Source organism: Osmerus mordax, chromosome 3 (genome assembly GCF_038355195.1).
Source record: "Osmerus mordax isolate fOsmMor3 chromosome 3, fOsmMor3.pri, whole genome shotgun sequence".
NCBI lineage: Eukaryota > Metazoa > Chordata > Actinopteri > Osmeriformes > Osmeridae > Osmerus > Osmerus mordax.
Genome location: NC_090052.1, coordinates 22,543,483 through 22,561,415, shown reverse-complemented (window position 1 = coordinate 22,561,415; position 17,933 = coordinate 22,543,483). Strand labels below are relative to the sequence as shown.

General features: G+C 45.2%; 3 protein-coding genes across 4 annotated transcripts; all 3 read left to right on the top strand.

The window, feature by feature from the left end:
• The first annotated feature begins 1,145 nt into the window (after window positions 1-1,145).
• LOC136940572 (uncharacterized) lies at window positions 1,146-8,182 on the top strand. The gene is made up of 12 exons (XM_067232762.1): window positions 1,146-1,179; window positions 1,341-1,480; window positions 1,879-1,995; window positions 2,232-2,381; window positions 2,607-2,753; window positions 3,171-3,229; window positions 5,797-5,822; window positions 5,984-6,142; window positions 6,361-6,449; window positions 6,553-6,702; window positions 6,928-7,074; window positions 7,488-8,182. The coding sequence occupies exons 1-12, from the start codon at window positions 1,170-1,172 to the stop codon at window positions 7,548-7,550; spliced, it is 1,257 nt and encodes a 418-aa protein (XP_067088863.1). The 5' UTR covers window positions 1,146-1,169; the 3' UTR covers window positions 7,551-8,182.
• A 1,947-nt stretch (window positions 8,183-10,129) lies between these two features.
• On the top strand, window positions 10,130-11,978 carry gh1 (growth hormone 1). Its single transcript, XM_067233850.1, has 6 exons — window positions 10,130-10,139; window positions 10,301-10,440; window positions 10,671-10,766; window positions 10,870-11,019; window positions 11,455-11,601; window positions 11,922-11,978. The coding sequence occupies exons 1-6, from the start codon at window positions 10,130-10,132 to the stop codon at window positions 11,976-11,978; spliced, it is 600 nt and encodes a 199-aa protein (XP_067089951.1).
• Window positions 11,979-12,289: 311 nt separating this feature from the next.
• rdm1 (RAD52 motif containing 1) lies at window positions 12,290-17,489 on the top strand. 2 transcript variants are annotated; one of them, XM_067233399.1, is made up of 7 exons: window positions 12,290-12,526; window positions 13,080-13,259; window positions 13,863-13,997; window positions 14,520-14,709; window positions 14,853-14,951; window positions 16,362-16,441; window positions 16,655-17,489. In XM_067233399.1, the coding sequence occupies exons 1-7, from the start codon at window positions 12,422-12,424 to the stop codon at window positions 16,727-16,729; spliced, it is 864 nt and encodes a 287-aa protein (XP_067089500.1). In that variant the 5' UTR covers window positions 12,290-12,421; the 3' UTR covers window positions 16,730-17,489. The 2 variants fall into 2 exon arrangements, with proteins under 2 accessions (XP_067089500.1, XP_067089501.1); XM_067233400.1 differs by lacking the exons at window positions 16,362-16,441; window positions 16,655-17,489 and adding an exon at window positions 16,289-16,340.
• The last annotated feature ends 444 nt before the right edge of the window (window positions 17,490-17,933 follow it).

The following is a 17,933-nucleotide window of genomic DNA, read 5'->3' as shown; positions in this document are numbered from 1 at the left end:
CAAGGGGACCTAAAGATACAAGCGTCTCTGGACAGATCTTGAAGAGCTGTGGCTCTTTGCTCCAGCCTTGAACCCCATGAGCCAGTGTGGGTACAGCTAGGGTTGGGCCAAACACCTACAGGAGCCAGGGCAGACAATCGCATCCAAGCAACATACTAGGGGGGATTTGCACCTGTGATTGCCCTATCTGCAGTAAGTTGCTCTACCCCTGAGCGATACCCAGATATTGAGGTTCAAGGATCAAGGCCAATAAGACCGGTCCACTGGCCAGGCACAGGACAGGTGCGTCAGCAACAACAACAGTCAAACACTGTCCCACGTAAACAGATCAGATGACTGGATAGGGCTCATTGTTATGACCTTTAAGAGCACAGTCATTAATATGGACCATTACGACCGTGGTTCAGTCAACATGAATATGGACCCTGCTCACACACACACACACATGCAGTCACAGACCACATACACACACACACACTCACACACACATGCACACACACCTCCCATGATACCATAGCATCATCTTCATGGGTAGTGATAACCTAGATAACCTTTATTAGATACAGGACACCATGTAACTGCATGGATCAAATATGCACACACACCCACGCAAACGTTTTTCTTTTTTCAGTTTTAGAAGAGAGAAAATTTAGAATGCCATATTCCTACTGTAGAATGAAAAACCGAACAGAACCAGTTTTCCCAGATGAAGCTGTGTTACAGCAGAGTGTGACATGCTGGTGGGGTTATGGTGTACTGAAAACAAGTTGGACAACAGTGACATAAACCCTGTGCTTTGACTCCAATGACTTCCGTCACAAAGCTTGTTTGTTTTCCCACCTTTCAAAGCTCATGGAAACATGCATGATTGTCTTGACTCATGACCCTGTTGTGTAAGCACACTCACACACACACTCTCACACACACTCACTCACACACACACACACACACACACATACACAAACACTATCAATGAAGGCTCTCTTTTAACATAGGGATGGAATAACCATCACATTTCCCTGATCAATGCATTGAAACATAAGTTGTCGCCCTATAAAGCCAAGCTGCTAAACCAAAGACAACACACACCTTCCTGCATCTCTCAGAGACCAACGACAAACTCAGAGTTCTCTACTGAAGACGTCAGCCTCAGATACGACGAGGACAGAATGGGGCAGGGTGAGCTTCTCCTACCTGAACCACCGTGGGCCTCGTTGGAGCTGCTTCTGATAACCTCCTCTTCTTTCCTCTCTCGTCTCCCATCTTTCCTTCTCTTCTCTCTTGTCCTGTTTACTGTGTATTTCCACAACTCCTCAAATCTCTCTCTCTCTCTCCCTCAGTCTTTCTCCTGGTGACCCTTCTGCTGGTCAGTGACCTGGTCAGGCCTGCATCTGGCTCAGAGAACCAGCGTCTCTTCAGCATCGCCGTCGACCGTGCTCAGCACCTGCACCTGCTGGCACAGAAGATGTTCAACGACTTTGTAAGATCTTGAGCCTTTCTTATTCAGTGTTAACTTTCGTACTCAGTGTTATCTGAAAGATCAAACGATCTTTAAGATAATCATTTTACTTTGTTTCTTTCTTTCCCCATTTGTCTCTCTACTACCTCTCTTTCTTCCCCCTCTCCCTCTCTCTGTCCCTCTCTCTGTCCCTCTCTCTGTCCCTCTCTCTGTCCCTCTCTCTCTCTTTCTTCCCCCTGTCCCTCTCTCTGTCCCTCTCTCTGTCCCTCTCTCTGTCCCTCTCTCTCTCTTTCTTCCCCCTCTCCCTCTCTCTGTCCCTCTCTCTGTCCCTCTCCCTCTCTCTCTCCCTCTCTTCTCTTCCCCCTCTCCCTCCCTCTCTCTGTCTCTCTCTCTCTTTCTCTCCCTCCATACATTGTCAGGAGGGAAACCTTTCTCCAGAAGATCGAAGGCAGATGAACAAGATCTTCCTGCAGGACTTCTGTAACTCAGACTCCATCATCAGCCCCGTCGACAAGCACGAGACTCAGAAAAGCTCGGTCAGTTGGATCTCTGTTCAGATTCACGTAGATTAGATTCATATTCAGATGAATCAGGTTCACATTTACCTGTGCGTGAGAATCAAGCACAGATTAACTGAATCATCAGAGGGACTCATTTCACATTAGTTATAACCAGGTTCAGATTCAGACTTTCACTCTAGCCCTTGTCAACCAATGAGCCACCCTTTGAAAACTCGACAACATACATGTTTAATGTGTGTGTGTGTGTGTAGGTGCAGAAGCTGCTCCACATCTCGTTCCGTCTGGTGGAGTCGTGGGAGTACCCCAGCCAGGCTCTCAGCAGCTCCCTGACCCTCAGTCGCTTCAGTGAGATCCCTCTGAAACTCACCGACCTGAAGATAGGCATCGACACCATCCTCAGGGTACACGTACACACACACACACACACGCACACACACACACACACACTGACACACACACATACCCTCACAATGATGTTCTCTTACTCCAAAAGAAAATACATACCAACTCTCTCAATCCAGACAAACTCATTCTGAGATTACCTTTTACTGCCCCCCCCCCCCAACACACACCCAACACACACACTCCACACACACACACACATTTAAACACACACACACCTCCAGGGCACCCAAGACGGGATCCCCAGCCTGGAGGACAACGAAGCCCAGCAGCTGCCCCCCTACGAGAACTACTACCAGAACCTCGGGGGCGACGACAACATCCGCAGGAGCTACGAGCTGCTGGCCTGTTTCAAGAAGGACATGCACAAGGTAGGGAACTCTGCTGGCCCTGTGTGTGTGAGGGTGTGTGTGTGAGGGTGTGTGTGTGTGTGTGTGTGTGTGTGTGTGTGTGTGTGAGGGTGTGTGTGTGTGTGTGTGTGTGTGTGAGGGTGTGTGTGTGTGTGTGTGTGTGTGTGAGGGTGTGTGTGTGTGTGTGTGTGTGTGTGTGTGAGGGTGTGTGTGTGTGTGAGGGTGTGTGTGTGTGTGTGTGTGTGTGTGTGTGTGTGTGTGTGTGAGGGTGTGTGTGTGTGAGGGTGTGTGTGAGAGAGAGCTGGTGTGTAAGTGCTGGTATTTCTGTTGTGTGTGTAGTGTATGGTGTGTGTGAAATGGTGTGTGTGAGTGTGTGTGTGTGAGTGGGTTGTCTAGGTAACTGAAGCCGCAAAGCATGTATGTGTTTCTGCTCCTCAGGTGGAAACGTACCTGACTGTTGCCAAGTGTCGACGGTCCCTGGAGGCTAACTGCACCCTGTAGAACCATGCCTGACAGACAGAACCAATCTATCACAGATCAACAAAGCCCTGGACTGCGTTACATAAAAAATGCTCCCCCTCTATATTCCATCCCTTCTGCTTTGGAATGAAATAACTACACAAATATATATTTATAAACTATAACTATATATTCACTTTAGGTTTATTTTAAAGCAGAAGGAATGGCATCTCTCAAGAGGCAAGAGTTGGGAGGATGATTTTCTCACAATCCACCTTTGTTTTGTTTTGGAGTATAGATTTTTTCTGAGACACCAGGCCGATGGTTCTCTGTTACCGACAGCACTTTCTCTCTGTATTTCTCTCTCTCTTTGTCTATAGTGGAGTCTGATTTAAAAGATTCCAGACAGATAAGTGTTTTCTGATGGAGGTGTATTTGTTTGTCACTCGCAAATGACTCAAGATACGATTCATATTGGTGCTCATTTTTATTAGTAATCAAAATATACACACTCTCAGAGGATGTGTGTTTTGTAACAGTTTAGGTCAAATTGATAATGATATGATAGCCTGTTGGTGAAAAGACTCCCATATGTATTTGTGGTGAATACATATGTATTAGGAGACGTTTAGACGTTTGACGTTTAGACGTTTGAGGTTTTTCTACTTGATTCATTTCCCTCTCCTTACTTACTTACTGTATGTGAAATGTGTAATGGTTTTTAGTTTTCCAATAAAGCTGTTGTTTATTGCAAATCATCTTTTTCTACTCCCTGCTTCCTTTTTAATCAATCAATCAGTCTGTCCGTCCATCCATCCATCCATCCATACACCCATCATGTGATTAAGTGATGAGTTGGCAGATTTTGGTATCAAGTCGTCTGTGAGCCAAATCTGACCTCCCGAACAATCAAATGACAGAACAGTAGGTTCTAACAACAACCTTCCATATAAACATTTTACTAAGTTGGCAAAAAATCTTACTGTTTATCACTTCAGCACCAGACAGTGGAAGGATACAATTAGAAGCTGCAAGTGGCAGCTCGGATCTAAGACGGATTCGAGAGACCGCAGATAGAGTGCGGCTAGTTTGTTATTTGTTTTAGATCAACACTTGTATTATTGTTTTTGTTGATTTTATGTAAAGCACTTTGAGCTGCAATTCTTGTATGAAAAGTGCTATATAAATAGTCTTACTTACTTACTTACAAGATCCACATACAGGCAGGAAACTCCAACACTGTCAAACTGTGTCACTGTTTAGAACGCTGAACTAACGTACATATGGCCAAAAAGACAACACACATCTTCATTGTTTCATCCGCTACAGCAAATCCTTCAATTCAAAATAACACAATTTCACTCTAGGGTACGTGACGAAAGCTGAAGCAAGCTCAGTTTTCTGTCACAGTTACCAAGGTTTAAAACCCATATGAACACAATGTTCAACCTTGTGAGGCAGCTGGGTTCTCGAGTTCACTACCACTTGAGAATGCATCTTGCCAAACTCCAAGTTCTTCTTTTTTGTCCGAAGCACATCGGTTTGGACCAATCAGCACCCTCTGAGGAGCTACTGACGTGGTTAACCTGGAATAGATGATGATTGACACATGAGTCATCCAATCACCTGCCATGTTTTTTTTTTAAGCCTTTTGCCCTTTTACCAAACAGTTTCCAAAGACGACTTTCCAGATGGATATGTGTAATAAATCACGTGGCGAGTCAGGTTAGTTCAGATCTGTTGGGACGTAATTAAACTAAAGACCTAAACATTCACACAATCCCCATCCTTACAATCTGGCATTTAAATCTCTGCCAGATTATTCAACATTATCGTTTAAAACAACATTGATGTTGGAGAAACTCACACTATAATCCTGTAATGAGGATCGAGTGGAAAGGCCAGTACTCTCTGAACCCTCCCTGAGACAGACTGGTGCCTGGCTGCACATTGGCAGCAGAACGCAGACGGCTCCGAACACAACTCTCAACCCGCACTGATCGGGTTACTGTTGTGCCAGAGATTTGATTAAATGACATTTCACACAGTTTGAATATATGGACCAAAATGTGACGATATTTCACACAGTTTGAATATATGGACCAAAATGCAATGACATGTAGACCTCCAGTGGCTATCTGGATCATGGTCAGGTCATGATGAATATGGAACACAATGTGACCATTTCAGACAGTATGACTATGGATCACACAGACACACACACCCACGCACACACACACCTGCCTGGTAGGAATGAGATAACCTTTATTAGATACAGGACATGACCTGTGTGGAACCAATATGCATACACACACACACACACAAAGAGAACTTATTTTGGGAGAGAGGAAAAGTCTCCCTGAATGCTTTAAAACATTCATGACTGATTTGACGTGCAATCCACAAACTCATACACAAACATGCCAAATTAATCTTTTTATCTAAGATAGAATAACCCTCACATTTCTCTTACCAATGCATTGAAACATAAGTTGCCGCTCTATAAAGCCAAGCTGCTAAACCGAAGTCAACAACACACACCTTCCTGCATCTCTCAGAGACCAACGACAAACTCAGAGTTCTCTACTGAAGACGTCAGCCTCAGATACGACGAGGACAGAATGGGGCAGGGTGAGCTTCTCCTACCTGAAGCACCGTGGGACTCGTTGGAGCTGCTTCTGATAACCTCCTCTTCTTTCCTCTCTCGTCTCCCATCTTTCCTTCTCTTCTCTCTTGTCCTGTTTACTGTGTATTTCCACAACTCGTTGAATCGCTCTCTCTCTCTCCCTCAGTCTTTCTCCTGGTGACCCTTCTGCTGGTCAGTGACCTGGTCAGGCCTGCATCCGGCTCAGAGAACCAGCGTCTCTTCAGCATCGCCGTCGACCGTGCTCAGTACCTGCACCTGCTGGCGGAGAAGATGTTCAACGACTTTGTAAGACAACACGTCCTCCGTGTTAAAAGAGTTTAATTTGTTCTGACGGTCCAGTGAATCGGTCCATTCGTTGATCCTTAATTTTCGAAATCTAAATATCTTCTAAATCTCTCAATTTCTGTCTTTGTACTGCTACCTATCTCGAATCCCTTCAATCTACTGTATTTATCTTTCTGCCTCTCTGTGTCAAACTAACTCCTAGTTTCTTTCTGGATGTACTTTACCCAAAGGGCAGAGCATTTTCGGAGGAGCAAAGACAACGTCTCTTCCTACAAGACATCTGTAACGTCAGCCCTGTCAACAAGCAGGAGGTGCAGATTAGCTCGGTCAGTTCATTTTGATTCCCCTGATTCTGATATACTATATTCCCCTGATTCTGATATATCCCCTGATTCTGATATACTAAAATGTGTGTGTGTGTGTGTGTAGGTGCAGAAGCTGCTCCACATCTCGTTCCGTCTGGTGGAGTCGTGGGAGTACCCCAGCCAGGCTCTCAGCAGCTCCCTGACCCTCAGTCGCTTCAGTGAGATCCCTCTGAAACTCACCGACCTGAAGATAGGCATCGACACCATCCTCAGGGTACACGTACACACACACACACACACGCACACACACACACACACACTGACACACACACATACCCTCACAATGATGTTCTCTTACTCCAAAAGAAAATACATACCAACTCTCTCAATCCAGACAAACTCATTCTGAGATTACCTTTTACTGCCCCCCCCCCCCAACACACACCCAACACACACACTCCACACACACACACACATTTAAACACACACACACCTCCAGGGCACCCAAGACGGGATCCCCAGCCTGGAGGACAACGAAGCCCAGCAGCTGCCCCCCTACGAGAACTACTACCAGAACCTCGGGGGCGACGACAACATCCGCAGGAGCTACGAGCTGCTGGCCTGTTTCAAGAAGGACATGCACAAGGTAGGGAACTCTGCTGGCCCTGTGTGTGTGAGGGTGTGTGTGTGAGGGTGTGTGTGTGTGTGTGTGTGTGTGTGTGTGTGTGTGTGAGGGTGTGTGTGTGTGTGTGTGTGTGTGTGAGGGTGTGTGTGTGTGTGTGTGTGTGTGTGAGGGTGTGTGTGTGTGTGTGTGTGTGTGTGTGTGAGGGTGTGTGTGTGTGTGAGGGTGTGTGTGTGTGTGTGTGTGTGTGTGTGTGTGTGTGTGAGGGTGTGTGTGTGTGAGGGTGTGTGTGAGAGAGAGCTGGTGTGTAAGTGCTGGTATTTCTGTTGTGTGTGTAGTGTATGGTGTGTGTGAAATGGTGTGTGTGAGTGTGTGTGTGTGAGTGGGTTGTCTAGGTAACTGAAGCCGCAAAGCATGTATGTGTTTCTGCTCCTCAGGTGGAAACGTACCTGACTGTTGCCAAGTGTCGACGGTCCCTGGAGGCTAACTGCACCCTGTAGAACCATGCCTGACAGACAGAACCAATCTATCACAGATCAACAAAGCCCTGGACTGCGTTACATAAAAAATGCTCCCCCTCTATATTCCATCCCTTCTGCTTTGGAATGAAATAACTACACAAATATATATTTATAAACTATAACTATATATTCACTTTAGGTTTATTTTAAAGCAGAAGGAATGGCATCTCTCAAGAGGCAAGAGTTGGGAGGATGATTTTCTCACAATCCACCTTTGTTTTGTTTTGGAGTATAGATTTTTTCTGAGACACCAGGCCGATGGTTCTCTGTTACCGACAGCACTTTCTCTCTGTATTTCTCTCTCTCTTTGTCTATAGTGGAGTCTGATTTAAAAGATTCCAGACAGATAAGTGTTTTCTGATGGAGGTGTATTTGTTTGTCACTCGCAAATGACTCAAGATACGATTCATATTGGTGCTCATTTTTATTAGTAATCAAAATATACACACTCTCAGAGGATGTGTGTTTTGTAACAGTTTAGGTCAAATTGATAATGATATGATAGCCTGTTGGTGAAAAGACTCCCATATGTATTTGTGGTGAATACATATGTATTAGGAGACGTTTAGACGTTTGACGTTTAGACGTTTGAGGTTTTTCTACTTGATTCATTTCCCTCTCCTTACTTACTTACTGTATGTGAAATGTGTAATGGTTTTTAGTTTTCCAATAAAGCTGTTGTTTATTGCAAATCATCTTTTTCTACTCCCTGCTTCCTTTTTAATCAATCAATCAGTCTGTCCGTCCATCCATCCATCCATCCATACACCCATCATGTGATTAAGTGATGAGTTGGCAGATTTTGGTATCAAGTCGTCTGTGAGCCAAATCTGACCTCCCGAACAATCAAATGACAGAACAGTAGGTTCTAACAACAACCTTCCATATAAACATTTTACTAAGTTGGCAAAAAATCTTACTGTTTATCACTTCAGCACCAGACAGTGGAAGGATACAATTAGAAGCTGCAAGTGGCAGCTCGGATCTAAGACGGATTCGAGAGACCGCAGATAGAGTGCGGCTAGTTTGTTATTTGTTTTAGATCAACACTTGTATTATTGTTTTTGTTGATTTTATGTAAAGCACTTTGAGCTGCAATTCTTGTATGAAAAGTGCTATATAAATAGTCTTACTTACTTACTTACAAGATCCACATACAGGCAGGAAACTCCAACACTGTCAAACTGTGTCACTGTTTAGAACGCTGAACTAACGTACATATGGCCAAAAAGACAACACACATCTTCATTGTTTCATCCGCTACAGCAAATCCTTCAATTCAAAATAACACAATTTCACTCTAGGGTACGTGACGAAAGCTGAAGCAAGCTCAGTTTTCTGTCACAGTTACCAAGGTTTAAAACCCATATGAACACAATGTTCAACCTTGTGAGGCAGCTGGGTTCTCGAGTTCACTACCACTTGAGAATGCATCTTGCCAAACTCCAAGTTCTTCTTTTTTGTCCGAAGCACATCGGTTTGGACCAATCAGCACCCTCTGAGGAGCTACTGACGTGGTTAACCTGGAATAGATGATGATTGACACATGAGTCATCCAATCACCTGCCATGTTTTTTTTTTAAGCCTTTTGCCCTTTTACCAAACAGTTTCCAAAGACGACTTTCCAGATGGATATGTGTAATAAATCACGTGGCGAGTCAGGTTAGTTCAGATCTGTTGGGACGTAATTAAACTAAAGACCTAAACATTCACACAATCCCCATCCTTACAATCTGGCATTTAAATCTCTGCCAGATTATTCAACATTATCGTTTAAAACAACATTGATGTTGGAGAAACTCACACTATAATCCTGTAATGAGGATCGAGTGGAAAGGCCAGTACTCTCTGAACCCTCCCTGAGACAGACTGGTGCCTGGCTGCACATTGGCAGCAGAACGCAGACGGCTCCGAACACAACTCTCAACCCGCACTGATCGGGTTACTGTTGTGCCAGAGATTTGATTAAATGACATTTCACACAGTTTGAATATATGGACCAAAATGTGACGATATTTCACACAGTTTGAATATATGGACCAAAATGCAATGACATGTAGACCTCCAGTGGCTATCTGGATCATGGTCAGGTCATGATGAATATGGAACACAATGTGACCATTTCAGACAGTATGACTATGGATCACACAGACACACACACCCACGCACACACACACCTGCCTGGTAGGAATGAGATAACCTTTATTAGATACAGGACATGACCTGTGTGGAACCAATATGCATACACACACACACACACAAAGAGAACTTATTTTGGGAGAGAGGAAAAGTCTCCCTGAATGCTTTAAAACATTCATGACTGATTTGACGTGCAATCCACAAACTCATACACAAACATGCCAAATTAATCTTTTTATCTAAGATAGAATAACCCTCACATTTCTCTTACCAATGCATTGAAACATAAGTTGCCGCTCTATAAAGCCAAGCTGCTAAACCGAAGTCAACAACACACACCTTCCTGCATCTCTCAGAGACCAACGACAAACTCAGAGTTCTCTACTGAAGACGTCAGCCTCAGATACGACGAGGACAGAATGGGGCAGGGTGAGCTTCTCCTACCTGAAGCACCGTGGGACTCGTTGGAGCTGCTTCTGATAACCTCCTCTTCTTTCCTCTCTCGTCTCCCATCTTTCCTTCTCTTCTCTCTTGTCCTGTTTACTGTGTATTTCCACAACTCGTTGAATCGCTCTCTCTCTCTCCCTCAGTCTTTCTCCTGGTGACCCTTCTGCTGGTCAGTGACCTGGTCAGGCCTGCATCCGGCTCAGAGAACCAGCGTCTCTTCAGCATCGCCGTCGACCGTGCTCAGTACCTGCACCTGCTGGCGGAGAAGATGTTCAACGACTTTGTAAGACAACACGTCCTCCGTGTTAAAAGAGTTTAATTTGTTCTGACGGTCCAGTGAATCGGTCCATTCGTTGATCCTTAATTTTCGAAATCTAAATATCTTCTAAATCTCTCAATTTCTGTCTTTGTACTGCTACCTATCTCGAATCCCTTCAATCTACTGTATTTATCTTTCTGCCTCTCTGTGTCAAACTAACTCCTAGTTTCTTTCTGGATGTACTTTACCCAAAGGGCAGAGCATTTTCGGAGGAGCAAAGACAACGTCTCTTCCTACAAGACATCTGTAACGTCAGCCCTGTCAACAAGCAGGAGGTGCAGATTAGCTCGGTCAGTTCATTTTGATTCCCCTGATTCTGATATACTATATTCCCCTGATTCTGATATATCCCCTGATTCTGATATACTAAAATGTGTGTGTGTGTGTGTGTAGGTGCAGAAGCTGCTCCACATCTCGTTCCGTCTGGTCGAGTCGTGGGAGTACCCCAGCCAGGCTCTCAGCAGCTCCCTGACCCTCAGTCGCTTCAGTGAGATCCCTCTGAAACTCACCGACCTGAAGATAGGCATCGACACCATCCTCAGGGTACATTTATATTTTATATATTTTTAATTAATAATTTTACATTTACATTTAGTCATTTAGCAGACGCTCTTATCCAGAGCGACTTACAGTAAGTACAGGGACATTCCCCCGAGGCAAGCAGGGTGAAGTGCCTTGCCCAAGGACACAACGTCAGTTGGCATGACCGGGAATCGAACTGGAAACCTTCGGATTACTAGTCCGACTCCCTCACCGCTCAGCCACCTGACTCTCACACACATGCACACACACACACACACACACACTGACACACACACACAAACCTTCATAATCTTTTATTGAAGAAAATTCAAGCTAACTCTCTCAATCCAGACAAACTCATTCTGAGATTACCTTTTACTGCCCCCCCCCCCCAACACACACCCAACACACACACTCCACACACACACACACATTTAAACACACACACACCTCCAGGGCACCCAAGACGGGATCCCCAGCCTGGAGGACAACGAAGCCCAGCAGCTGCCCCCCTACGAGAACTACTACCAGAACCTCGGGGGCGACGACAACATCCGCAGGAGCTACGAGCTGCTGACCTGTTTCAAGAAGGACATGCACAAGGTAGGGAACTCTGCTGGCCCTGTGTGTGTGAGGGTGTGTGTGTGTGTGTGTGTGTGTGTGTGAGGGTGTGTGTGTGTGTGTGAGGGTGTGTGTGTGTGTGTGTGTGTGTGTGTGTGTGTGTGTGTGTGTGTGTGTGTGAGGGTGTGTGTGCGTGTGTGTGTGCTGCTGTGTAAGTCTGTGTTCATATGTCTGTGTGTGTTTGTGTGTGAATGAAATATGGAGGATTGAATGTGGGACATGCAGGCTGTGCGTGTGTGTGTGTGTGTACGGTTGTGTCAAGTTATAACCAAAGTTTTTGAGAGTGTATGTTTCTCCCGTAGGTGGAGACTTATCTGTACATGGCAAAGTATAAAACTTCCCTGGAGGCCAACTTCTAAACTCTGATTGGTCCTGGTCCTGGGTCACCTTACCTTAATCACAATAAAACCTTGTTGCAAAACATCAACCCTCTGTTTCCTTTATTGATATATCAACATAAATAGTATCTGTGTTTATCAGTTGTTTATATTTTCAGTATATACTGTATATAATGTAGAAATGTAAATTGTATCGGGTCACGGTCACCTATAATTGTCATTGGCTCTAGCTGGTAGTAACTCCGCCCATCTTTCTGAGCGCGGCAAAATCATACACTCGCATCTCGTGCACATGCGGAAGTTAAGTAGCTACATACTTCACCACGACTCGAACAAAATGGAAATTACATTTTGTTCTCTGTCGTTTTAACAAATCACGGCGTCTGCAACATTTTACAGACCGACACCGAATGTCACACGACAATGAATAGAAGTGAGAGATAACAGCACACGCGTTTCCAAACATGAACATCGAAGTGGAAATTATCGAGTTCAAGGTACCCTACGAAAACAACAAAACCATTTTTGTTTGGGGTATCCAGCCTACGTTTACTGAGGCCTTTATTTACGTAAGTAAATGTCAGACGGAAGCCGTTTTACATTTGTATACATTGTTTCATTTAACACACTTTGACCCAAAGCGACATACAAATAGGCTACATGGAAAGTAGGTCTACGGGTAGCCGAGGTCAACGTTTGAACCCAGGACCTTCTTTGTGAAGCGGCAGTAGCCTAGCTCCAGTCTGTATGCCACTGTGACACATAAAAAAAGAGAGCTGCCCGCTGTTCAATCATTTACGTTTGTTCTGCATAGGCCTACTGTCACTAAACAGATGCTAATTTTCGAATTTCTTTTCCATCGCATATATTACAGCCAAATGACAGGCAGTGTTGTGTCAACCCTTGCAAACTGATTATTAATATATACAATAATTATAAGTATAAATTAATTAATTGATAAAAACTTCTGCTACCAATATTATTATTGTTGGTGTTTTTACTTTTTAAACAAGACAGTCAAGTCAACCAAGGTCTGTTTTTCTGTGATCACAGCTAGTTAAGCGTTTAAAAATAAACGGTCACAGTTTGAATTGGTTATTCGAACACCTAGTTGTGTTTCAGGAGTCTGTTTGGAAGGCGTTCTCTGCGTTTGGACCTCTGTACCTGCTCAAGGTGTGTCCAAACGCAGCCGTAGCGGAACCAGGGTTCTACGCGCTGATCAAGTACTTCTCTGCTGCTCAGGCCTCGCAGGCCCAGAGAGCCATGGAAGGAAGAGGCCTGTTCCAGACCACGCCGCTGAGAGTAAGTGCGCACACACACACACACACACACACGGGCACACACACACGGGCACACACACACGGGCAAACACACACGGGCACACACACGCACCCACAGACACACACACAGAAACAGCTCTCCTTAAATTAATCTCCTTCCTCCCGTCTAATCTAAAAACTGTTCTACATCTTCACCAGTAGGTGGAAGCACCCACCACAGTATGACACATAGACCCTGGGCAAGCAACGCTGACTTGTACCCCTCACTCCAGACATGAGGTCAAAACAAGTCAGTCTGGCAGTTTTGAGGCCCATAAGTCACCAAAAAACTAAAAAAATGGAGGAAGTGCACATTTTTGGGGGGACTTTTGTATCTACTTCCTTGGTTTTATCTGCAACATAATTACAGAAATGTTGTGCCTCTGTGCTAGCTTGGTATCTATAAGATATCATGTTTATTCTGTATGGAGTCATCAACAAGATCCATTGCTGAGATTCAGGAATCCAAGAAGTCACAACTTGGATGCTTCGTACAGCAAGTGGAGGAACACAATGACTGTTCCTGCCAGTAGGGGGCAGTGTACAGCAGTGCTGGTCCCGTGACTGAGGCGTGTGCGTCCTGCAGGTCAGGGTGAGCACCAAGAAGCTGCCCTCCTTCCTGTCTGACCCCTCGTCCCGTAGGCCCCTGAGCCACAGCCGGTGTCAGGACCTGGCCAACCACTACCTGGGCTTCAACGGCTGGTGCACACGAATCATCACGGTACACACACATGCATGCAAGCACACACACACAGGACATATTCATAACATGCACGATCCTCTAAGTCAGGGGTCCGCGGGCTGAATGCGGCCCGCTCACGCATTTGGACCGGCCCTCTGAACAATGCCAGAGACATTTTTATTTTTATAAATAAATAAAAAAACGTTTACATATACATTGATTATTTTTGCATACGTAAGTAAATGTTTTGGTTTCAATAGCAATGAATATGAAAAAAGGTCTTTACGATAGTAATAATGCTCTTTTAATAGGCTATATACCAATTGATATGTATGGTGCATAACAAAATAATAAACTAATCTAACATAATAAATACATTTAAAATCATAATAACATCTCCACAATAATACTGGTAGTCACTCCGGCCCATGTAATTTTCTGATACAGACCGACCGGCCCCACACTAAAGAAAGGAAAATTATCTGGCCCTCGCAGAAAAAGGTTTGGGGACCCCTGCTATAAGTCATAAATAACACCTATTCCAACGATGTGTGTGTCCAGGTGAAGGACCTGTCTAGTGATGTAGATCAGCTGGGGCTGGGTGCCCCAGGCCCTGCCCCCGCCCCAGGCCCAGAGGGGTCTCCCCAGGAGAGGAGTCTCCGCTACGGCTGCATGGTGGAGCTCTCCTTCCCCAAACACCAGCTGAGCTGCCGGGGAGTGGGCATCGCTGAGGAGACCTTCCTCGTCTCCAGTCAGTACATTCTCACACACACACAGACACACAAGTACACTCACACACACACATGTTCATTATCGTGTGTGTGAAGGAATCGCTCTGTGCCTGGGGGGAAACACACATCTGTTCAGTATTGTGTGTGTGTGTGTGTTCCCCAGGCCCAGAGGTGGCCCTCCTGAAGAGAGGGAAGCTACAGAGGTGGGCCAGAGACAAGGCTGTCGTCCAGGCCTTTGAGAAGGTGCTCCTACTGACGCTGGGTGAGTCCACACACGCGCTTACACGTCCTCGCTCAAGGTGTCAGGTGGCTGAGCAGTGAGGAAATCGGGCTAGTAATCCGAAGGTTGCCAGTTCGATTCCCGGTCATGCCAAGTGACGTTGTGTCCTTGGGCAAGGCACTTCACCCTACTTGCCTCGGGGGGAATGTCCCTGTACTTACTGTAAGTCGCTCTGGATAAGAACGTCTGCTAAATGACTAAATGTAAGAACACACAGAATCAGTACATACCTCTGTGCCTTAAGCCTTGTGCTGCCTTCGGGTCACAAGGTTCACAACGAACCATCGTTGTGTTTACCCAATACAAAAACAAATAAATAGCATTTTCTTTTAACTTTCGCAATGTGGGGGGGGGTCTGAGACAGCCCGACGGTTAAAAGAAAATTTGTTTTTGAATGCGGTAAAGTTGTCGCAATACGACGGTGGGTCACAATGTCTGATGGGTCAGAATGACCCGAAGATAACACAAGGGTTAAGCTTGTACCGTAAAACACTTCCTGGTTCGGTGTTGTTGTGGATTGTTGATTAATAGGGCAGGGTGTAAGGCTTGTGTGGTACATAGGGATCAAGGAGAGAAGGCCTAAGATTTGAACTGTAGTAAGAACAGTACAGAAAGGAATGCTGAGGAAGGAGAAAGGGAGGCTGGGGTGAAAGAATGGGACTGATGTGGATTATATGGACTCAAAAGGAGTTGTTATGAGGCTAAGAGTGAATAACATCGGTTCAGGGACAGAGAAACATGGAAGCTTCTGAGGGTTAGCAGCTGGGAAGGGTTAGGTTTGAAGGGGGAATGGAGGAGTAGCTGAAAAATCTGGGATCGATGAACCCCCTTAAGGAGGGAATAGGAAGCAAGAGTGACAGGTCAAGCTGACCTGGCCATGTGGTGAGAGAAGGATGAGGGTCTCCTTAAGGAGGACGTGTGTTGATCAGGAAGTATGGAGTGAACTTGGGTCTCAGGGGAAAAAATGAACATAGGGGGGGTTTTGAGGGGACATTAGAGATAGTGAGTGCGCATGCATTTTGGGGTTATCTAGGACAGGATGGCCTTAGCCAAAATATGGGAAGAACCTTCTAGAAGGTTGTGAAATCGCAGCATGCAGGGCGGGGGTTTTTCCTCAATTAGACTATATAGGGGGATGTCCAAGATATTTGATTGCCTTTTTTGTCTTATGTGTACTGCTGCCGCATTGCTGAATAAAACATCAAGCTGCCTTGACTTTGACAAATATTCCCGTCTTCAACCTCTATTTTTGATAATCCTTTTGAAACTAATTCTACAACAGTGTCTTGACTGTTAAGCCTCTGTTGTTACGGCAACAGATAAGAGAAGTGGAACTCAACAATAGTTGGTCTATTTGACCGCCATTCGACCTCTGTCTACTCTGTTACCCAGGTAACGGGAAAGTGGTGGTTGAGGTGAGGGTGGACAGAGACGAGGTTCTACCAGAGGAACACCTGGAGGGACTCATCCAGGTAACACCTGCCCCTCCCTCTCTGGATCAACACCCTGGATCGACCCATCCAGACACCTGCTCTCCCTCTGTCTCTCTGAGTTTCCCTCCTCTCCATCTCCTCCCATTCTTCTGTCTCTCCATGCCTCTGCCCCTCTCTCCTTTCTCCCCTCACTTGTGTGCGTGTGTATGAAATAATCCATCTTAAAGAAATAGCAATATATGTATTTATCAGGTTAACAACGTGCCTTGGAGCCAATTGAACCCGGAGGAAGAGGAGGAAGAGTGGGATCTCACTGTCAACATGTGACCCTTAGAGCAACATTTCCAGAGGAGAAAAAGGAGAGGAGAGGAGAGGAGAGGAGAGGGGAGGAGGAGTAAGGAGTCCTTTCAGTATCAGCCGCTCTACTCACCTGTACAGCTGCCCAACCTGTAACACGTTCCCCTTGTGATTCCACTATAGTAATGTGTTAAGTCTTAGTGCTTCCTAAGTTAAGCATGAGTTACCACTGTTCCTACTAAGTTTATCATTTGTTTTATCAGTAATACGAAGTTACGTTTCTGTGTCACTACGGTTGTGCCGTGTGGTGAGTTCCCCCCAGTGCCAGGGGATTAACACGGCTCACCAGCTGTCTGCCATCAAGCTGGGGCAAATCATTTTCTCAGTGTTGAATTCCTCTCCTCCTTCCTCTTTGTCTCTCTCTTTCTCTCTCCCTCTTGCTTTCTCTTCCCCTCTCTCTCTTTCCCTCTCTCTCTTTGATCTCTCTCGCATCAGTTTTTTCTTCAGTTTGCCACCACCTGCACTATCTGGTGCCGCTCTGTCCTGTCTTGTCTGGGAGAGTGCAACAGAAAGCCCGGAGGCCTCCATTCATATTTTCTTATTTACGCATTTGGCAAGAGGTAAATGGCTTCTAGAGTGTTTGTGGGGTGGGGTGGTTTTGTTTGGCTGCAAAAAAGGAAACATTGATCCTGTTCTAAAAGATGCAGACAATCAAATAACAAAAGTTTAGCTGAGACTAGTCTGAGTGAGTGATAATGTGTCATGTTAATTAAAGGCTCTTGAAAGCGTCTGTCTCGATACTGTCAAGCCAAAGTTTAGCAACATGCGTGAGCCTAGCAACCCTTGGCAGTATCGCTTCCTCCCGCTTCATGCACACCATAACCACCTTTCAGAAACACTACTTAGCCAGCTATGCCACCAAACATTTGTTGGTGATGGTTGGCCGAAATGTATCCTGCGTGAGTTCAACCAATTCAATTTGGTTACAGGGGCATTCATGCTAATAGTTTGCTCTAAAGACCTACGTATTGCCACACTATATATAACCTAAGCAATGTTATGATACTGTCTCTCACTGCTGTCTGTTTACCTGTAAAGGTAAAAACAGTCATCCTGCTGTTGTAGACACAGACAGTAGAATAACAAGATCCAATCATGTTTCTGGGTACAGTTTGTGTTCCATGGGCTGAGGATACAGTACCTGGGATGGGTGTGTGCATACTGTTAGAATATG